At 43.6% G+C, this 8,023-nt stretch overlaps 1 protein-coding gene across 1 annotated transcript in view; it reads left to right on the top strand.

Moving 5' to 3' along the window:
• The first annotated feature begins 134 nt into the window (after window positions 1–134).
• The window catches only part of LYPLA1 (lysophospholipase I), a 17,144-nt gene continuing 9,255 nt past the window's right edge, over window positions 135–8,023 (top strand). The window contains exons 1-4 of the mRNA XM_010838960.1: window positions 135–367; window positions 560–591; window positions 5,638–5,703; window positions 7,221–7,268. Of these exons, the coding sequence (XP_010837262.1) occupies window positions 7,228–7,268 (41 nt within the window). The 5' untranslated portion in view covers window positions 135–367; window positions 560–591; window positions 5,638–5,703; window positions 7,221–7,227. The remainder of the gene's footprint in view (window positions 368–559; window positions 592–5,637; window positions 5,704–7,220; window positions 7,269–8,023) is intronic.

Genomic DNA, 8,023 nt, shown 5'->3' with positions numbered 1-8,023 from the left:
CCTAGGCCCCTATGTGAGCCGACGGCGCCCCAGCCCCAGGCAGCTCTGGAGCAGGTTTCTGCCTGTCTGTGGATGGGAAAGGCCTTAGCCCCCAGGAACAGGACTTTATTTTCGCACCTCACACTCCTCATCTCAGAGTTTGAAGGTTTAGTGTCGTTTTCCGTCAGGGGTGCCACTCCTTAGGAAACTTGTGCGTGAGGATCTCAAACTTTTACCCCGGGAAGCTCCTTTTTTGTGATGGAAAAATTCTACCGTGTAGGTGAGACTCTCACGGTCTGACCTGAAAGAGACAACTGTGTTCTGTAGAATGTGATCGTTTACCCAGAAGCATGTCTAACTGGAACCTCAAGAAGTGCTAAAACCCCACGTAAGTTATCTGAGGAGCTGCAAAGAGAGAAGTTAAGTATTTTTGCCGCTTCAGCGAGGTCTGTGGAGATAATTAACTTGCTGAAGGCGGTGTTCTGTGACTCCTGGTATCCAGCTTAACCAGAGCCCGGGGCTGTGACATTCTGGTGGTTTCTTGGGGGTATTAATCAGTCATTGCTCTCTTCTCTTCTAGGTGATCTTCCTTCATGGATTGGGAGACACAGGGTAGGTACCATCCTTAGTACCCTGATGAACGAGGTCATGCACCCCTACACAAGCAAGAATTCACTGTTGAAGAACTCTAGGATTGTATAAAAAAGACTGCTAGTCATATTTCTTACACTTGGGTCATGAGATAGAATCCTTTCTTTTTTGATTCCCAGCCCCACCCCCTGCAGTTTCCCCCATCCTCTTAATTTGTCATGCATCAACTCGTGTTTCTGGAACATATTAAAACTGCAAACTCCTCCTTGAGTTGCCATGGGTACTGGATGCCAGAGTTGGGAGGTATGTTTGTAGAGCCTGCACTTGAGAACTTTGCGGAGGTGAAATTTCAGGGCAGCTTGAGAAGAACTGGTGGATTTTGTTTAGTGAGATACTAGCAATGTGAGTGTTCTGAGTGAAATCTTAGATGTTCTGTTCAAAAATCAGTTGAAGGGCAGAGGATGCAGTTTAAAGATTTGTTCGGAGGCTTATCAGACACGTGGCTTTAGCCCTGTGGTTTATCTGTCACTCAGCTTTTCTCTGTATTGAGAGCTTTTTTGGGGGGGAAGCCGGGGAGCTATGCCAGATCTTAGTTGCGGCGACCCGGGATGTTTGTTGCAGTGTGCAAGATCTTCCTTGCTGCATGAGGATCTAATTCCCTGAGCAGGGCTCAAACCCAGGCCCCCTGCATTAAGAGCTCAAAGTCAACCCCTGGACCACCAGAGAAGTCCTGAGGGGTTTTTAAATTTTAAATCCATGATTATCTGTTTGAAATGTCAGTCAAATTGTTGTTATAAAATTTTTGTTAAAAAATTACAAAATAGGAGGGAAAGTGAAACAAATAAATTTTGATAAAGGAGCCAAGACACTATTGAGTCTTTACAAGGAGGCACTGGGCTAGAATTAGATTAAGTCTTAAATCCTTTTAGGCCCCCCAAGTGGAGGTCCATGCCTTACATGGAGTTATGTATGGGAAGGGTTATAGGACTTTATGGTCAACACGTAGTTCTATGAAAAAGAAAGACTTGTTTTCCTATTTATTTATCCGTCTATCTATCTAATCCAGAGGTTTTTAGAGAAGCCCTGTTTTATTACCTGACAGACAGAGAGCATCTTGGTCCCCTGCAACTTTCCCAATAAAGAGCTTTGAGGCCTGAAGAATCAGGGCAAGAGAAAAAAGCTTCATTTGGAGGAAGGTTCTGTGTGGACCCCAGTGTAGCCAGATACTTTAGACAGAAGTTAAGAGTGAGATGGTGACGAAAATGACCACCATGAGATTATAAAGGCTGAGAGCAGCTGTGACATCTTGACTAAGAGTGAAGTTTATATAAAAAATTAGAGGTCTCAGTGGTGGGGTGGCACCAAAGAAAGCTGACATTTAACTGGTTGCATTAACACGTGAGAAAATTCAGCAGCAGCCTATCTGACAAATGGTAATTCAGTGTTTAAGATAGTTTTTGGAGAACTGAGGTTCTTTTGTCAGGTTGACTTCAGGGTGAAGAGGATTAAGCAATTCAGTTTGTTGCTATAAAAATGGGCAGCTTTCTTTTTTTTTTGGTTAAGGTTCTTTTTTGCAGGGCCAGCCAAGGTGTGCTGTCTTAACTTGGATCTAGCAGTCTATATCCTGTAGATTCCTCATGAAAAGTGTTTGGTGGTCAAATGAGATTGGGAGACCCTGTGTAATTCCATATTTTCTCAATTCCCATATGTCATTTTCCCTACATTTTATGTTTCTGAGATTGGTATTCATTCTTTTTTTTTGGTATTCATCTTACATGTGTTTATTGTGGTGGTGATTTTTTTTTTTTATAAAAAGATTTTTTTCAGTGGTGCCACTTAGATTATATCTTAGTGTCAAGGGAATATGATATGGCTTATTCTCCCTTTGAAGCTTTACTGTGTGGGCACTAGCGTGTTTAAAGCTCTGAAAAGTTCTGCAAGAAACACATCTGACCACATGTTCCTCTGCATAACTTGTATAATAAAATGTGTTCGTCCACACTATATTGCCTGAGATCAGTTTTCCTTCCAAAATAAAGATAGCTTTTGTTATGATTATGGAAGTGTTACATTTGTCTTGTAAAAAAAAATTCAGATTCAAATATATTTGAGAAGAGAATGAAACCAGTTGAAATCCTACAACCCAAAAGATAAATACTTTTGAGAGTATTAGAAAAATTTTTTTTAAATACTTTTAAAGGTATAGAAGAGTTGCAAGAATAAAGGGGCTTCCCAGGTGACTCAGTGGTAACTGAGTGACTCAGTGGTGACTCAGTCAGGAATCAGTGATTCCTGACTCCACCTACCAGGAGAGGAGACTGATTCTGTCCCTGGTCTGAAAGATCCCCTGCAGGAGGAAATGGCTATCCACTCTAGTATGCTTGCTGGGATAATCCCATGGACAGAGAGGAGCCTTGTGGACACCAGTCCATAGGGTTGCAAAGAGTTGGACACGACTGAGTGAGCATATGCTAGAGTAAAACAGATTCCTCGATTCCTTCTACTCAGATTCACTGAACTCTATCTAACATGTTACTGTGTTTGCCTAAACTTGGAAAAGTTGCCAGTACCATGATTCTTTACTTCCCAACTTTAGCACTTACCTCCTAAGCACGAGCAGAGTCTCCTGTATAACCACAGAACAGTATCTGATTCAGGAAGTTTAGCACTTCTTTAATGTTCTTATCGGTCTACCCTGTTACCTAACAGACCTTGGCAGCTGCCCCAGTAATGTCCTTTGTAGTAATCCTCTCCGCTTGCCCTTCGGTCCCTGCCGCACTGCCCTGAGCAGCTGCAACGCTCAAGTCTCTTTTAATCTGGGACAGTCCCTCTGCTCCTCTCTGGTGTTCTGGATGTTTACCTTTCTGCATGGATGGGACTGGTCCCCCGTTTAGGTTTGTGTGGCACTTCATCACATGGCAGTTCAGCCCCGTTCATTGCTTCATGCTGGAAGCCAGATGGGGTCCTCTGTCCCGTTACTCATGCCGCCCCGGGCCACTCGGTGAAGGTGGTCTCTTCCATTGGGGCTTTGCTGCCGCTGTGTTTTCCCTGTGTGGTAAGCGCAAGTCATGGGGAGGTGCTTTTAGATGATGCAAATTGTACAGCGGACTTTGACCCAGGGCTTTTTCCACGGGTGATTCTCACTGGAGGCAGGTGTTACTGTGATGTGGTTCTCTAACTGCCACTCCCCTTGCATTTTTGGCTTGATCCTCCTCACTTCTGTCATGTGGACTCATAGAATCACTTAACAGATTACGTTCCATCATTATCTTTGTGTAAAATTTTAGCTGCTTCTATTAAAATAACTTCACATTTACATAAAAGTTACAGAAGTAGTATCCAGAGGTCCTTTTGCCCTTCACTCAGATTGCCCAGTTGTTAACATTTCTCATACATTCAAGAATAAAGTTGCAGGCTTGTTGCCTCATTACTCCACAGAGCTGCAGTGTGTTTTGCAAGCAGAAGGCACGACCGTGTGACTACAGTATACCCATCGGTCAGGCTGTTCATGTTGACCCGAAGCTCCCGTCAAACCCACCGTCCACAGTCACATCCCCCTGCTTTGACCAGCAGTGTCCTTTGTGGGTCCAGATCACAAGTGAGCTGGTCAAGTTGAGCTGTCAAATCTCCTGAGGCTCCTTCAATCTGGATCGGTCCATCTTCTTAGCTTTGGTGACCTGGACCCTTCTCCCTGACGAACCAGTTCCTGGGTGGGGTGGCCCTCAGTCTGGTTTATGTGACTTCTCACTGGGTTGATTTTTGTGCCTCTGATGATGATTTTATGTTTCACTACCTGGTTAAGATAGTGTCTACAAGTGTCTCCAGAATAAATTAGTATAATTGCACTTAAAAAGTATTTGGTGGGTAGATGCTATGATTTCATAAAAATGTCCATTTTTCACCTCTGGATTTAGCATCCATTAATGATTGCTGTCTGCATCTGTTATTGTGATGGTTGCCAAATAGTGATCTTCTAAAACATTCCTTCATTCTGTGTGTATTCACTGACAGTCTACAGTATCGGTTTCAGCCCTCTCTGTGTTTGCCTTTTCAGTGAGGTTTCTGTGTCCTTAACACTTTTGGGGAAGGTGGATTAAAATAGAGAAGTAGTTAACAGAAAAGCAGTTAACATTTATTTCAAAACCATTTTATCCAAAAAAGGCTTACGTTACTTTTATTTTACCCTTTAGTAGAGGTAATGGGGCTTCCCTGGTGGCTCAGTGGTAAAGAATCTGCCTGCAATGCAGGAGCCACAGGAGATGTGGGTTCGATCCCTGGGTCTGGAAGATCCCCTGGAGGAGGGCATGGCAACCCACTCGAGTATTCTTGCCTGGAGAATCCCATGGACAGAGGAGCCTGGCAGGCCACAGTCCATAGGGTCATAAAGAGCTGGACACAACCTAAGCAACTGAGCACACAGAGGTAACATGTAGAAAGTACCAGGTGTAATGTCAAGTGTGTAAGTAAGTAGGGAGCTGTGTGTTTGTAGTGTGATCCCACTCTTGTTAAATCTGTGTTTACCTCTCCAGTGATAGCATGCAGAACTTGGAAAAAATATGTAAAAAGATTAACTTTATTTCTGGCTGGAAGGATTTTGATGACGTTTATATTTTTCTAGTTTTTCTCTTACTCCATTTTGAACATGTGTCCACATTTGCACAAAGAGCGAATGTTAGAGTTGTTTTATTTTTGATTGGTGTAGTAGCAAAAGAGAGATAGCAGACAGTTGCTTTACCCCTGTGAGAGTTTTTTCTTCATATAAAATGAATTATATCATCTGTCTTGGGTATTTTGGTAGGCATATGGTTGGGAGATTATAGAGCTTAAAAAAATACACTTTGTAGATTTGAAAGCCCAATGAAGTATATGAAAGAGAAAACACTGTTCTCTAGGAACCATTAGAGAGTTTCTCACGGTAAAGCTGAAATCACACGCTTTGGGTTATTTCTAGGTTGGCAATGATTTTTTAAGGGGTTAAAATTTACCCTTACAAATGTAAGTAACTATTTATTCTGTTACTAACTAACGGGACTAAAACAGTATCTAATGGCGTTACTTCTCCACCAGGCATGGATGGGCAGAAGCCTTTGCCGGAATCAGAAGCGCCCACATCAAATACATCTGCCCGCATGCGTAAGTGTTTCCAGTTTTCAGGCTTTCGATTTGGAATCCAGAGAAGAAGAAGCATGATAGCTTTACTTTTCCAGAAATGCGTTTGTATATGTTCAGCTTCAAACTAAAGATTAGTAAGTTCTTTAAAACATAAATGTGACCTGGTTACCTTGAATTTTTCTTCCTTTTTTTTTTTAATTGAGAAATTTAAAATAATGCTACTTTGGAGATCAATTGAACTCACAGCAGCCAGAAAAATTCCTGTAGATACACAGATACCTGTTAAGCTCTGAGGATATCCATGAGCTGTCTCTGAAGGGGATTTACCTGTCAGGTTTGTGACTACCTTGAAAACCCTTTCAAATTCCATCAATTAGAGACAGTATGATGCAGCACAAAGAGAACACATACTTTGGAGTCTGTTAGATTTGGCTTTGAATCCTGAAAATATTTGTAGGTGTCCAAAAGATACTAGTAAGTTTTGAGCAAATTCAGAAAGTCCCTGAGATGAGCAGGTCTTAGATCAGAAGGTGCTGAGGAGTGGTAGCCGTGGAGAAGCCGGTGGGATGAGACGAGTGCTGACGGGTCAGTAGTTCAGCCTCGGAAGTGGTCATAGCAGCAGAGTCGATAAATACGAAAGAGGAAGAGTATCTGAGACTAGGTAAGAAAAGGTTCCCTCCTCTTCTTATCCTGTAGCACAGGCTTCATCTTCTTCATCTTAACCGTTGTCAGCGACAGCCACATACTGTGGCCAGGGTTGCCGTGTGCTTCTTAATGACTCAGGCCAGAGACAGAATTCTTGATGCTGTTGGAATTCCTGCTCTATTGTTACTGGCCCCCAGACTGAATTTGGTGTAAACCTATCTTTGAACCTAGGGAAGCAAGTTTATGTCCTCAAGGAAATTCGCTAAGATTTTGTGACATCTCAGGTGGACTTGTTTCTCAAGTAAGGAGCATGGTGGTGAGATGCAGTTAGAGTGTGTCTGTTCTTCTCTCCTTTGGTACCTGGCTGCAGGCGGGTGGTCCGACATTGTCAGCACAGAACTGAGTTGGGTATAATGGACACTCAGGCAAAGCTTATGTTTCCCTTACTTATTTAGAGGTCTTGTAAGCAGGTAAGAACTAGAAAATCAGCACACATGTCATTGAGCCTATGGGAATCGACATCACCTTTTCTGTGCAGTAAATTGCTTGCATCCCTTGCCCCCTGCTTAGCCAGTCTCAGACATTTCCAGCCATGTTGGCCACTGTTTTCTTTCTCACGTCTGGTCTGAAAGCATCAAGTAAAGGTGTTGATAAAGAAAGATATTTGTTTGCCAACTTTAGTCCATCCCAGTGGCCGCTTTTGTCTCAAGAACCATTTGGAGAGTGTGGAGCACAGAGTTGTACAGGTGTGCGTGCAGCTAAGCAGATCATCTGTTTAAAATTGCACACTGGATGTTGTGTGAGCCTCAAGTAATTATCTGCAACAGATGGTGTTGACTAGGTTCTGTGCTTTGGTGTATTATTCTTATTTTTCTTTTTTCTTCCCCATGTAGGCCGGTTATGCCTGTAACATTAAATATGAACATGGCCATGCCATCATGGTAAGTAAGACTTCACTAATTTACTAACAACTTTTTACTTGTACTTAGGGGGTTTTTTGGTAAGTTTTTCTTTTTTTTGTTTTTGTTTAATCAAAATTGCTTTTGCATACATCAATTTTTAATGAACTATCTTTAAGTTGCAAAGTTCTAAAGTGAAATGGTTCTCATGACTTAGGTTCAGGGGTAAACTGAAGGAGCTGCGACAGCAGGTAGAGAAAGAGGAGTGAGTGGGTGGGTAGAAATGCTGCAGAGTGTCCCTCACCACTTGACACGCCTCTGCTGACTGCCGTGACCAGATGGGGCGTCCACCTCCCGCCTCGGCTTGGCAAGCTGGCGGGTGTGTGGGGAGACCACTTCCTGATGAGCCCTCTGGAGGTCTACAGGGTGCCAGGCGTTCCCTGTGTGCTTCACAGTCGCTCCTTTGTTCTCTGAGCCACGTCCAGGCCACGCGTTCCTCCTGCTGCTCTGAGAGCCCTGCCCTCAGGTCTGCTCAGAAATGACAACTCCGACCCCCGGGTCCTGTTTTCCTTTTTCCTCCGGCTCCTGCTGACGTCTTACCTTTCCCGTGACTTGGGGATCCAATGTCCGTGGCCCGTTCACAGCCTTGAGTGGCTGTTGCTTCCAGGACTCTTCTCTTCCCGCTGACCTTTTCCTCTCTCAGCCTCAGGCACCCACATCTCCCCTGGGCTCTGCCACCTGGAGCTGCCCCATCTCTGAAGGCACTTAGCTCAGACCTAACCAGCAGGCATACTTGT

This window comes from Bison bison, unplaced genomic scaffold (genome assembly GCF_000754665.1).
Source record: "Bison bison bison isolate TAMUID 2011002044 unplaced genomic scaffold, Bison_UMD1.0 scf7180017864108, whole genome shotgun sequence".
NCBI classification, from domain to species: Eukaryota; Metazoa; Chordata; class Mammalia; order Artiodactyla; family Bovidae; genus Bison; species Bison bison.
This window is presented reverse-complemented; position numbering and strand designations above follow the sequence as displayed.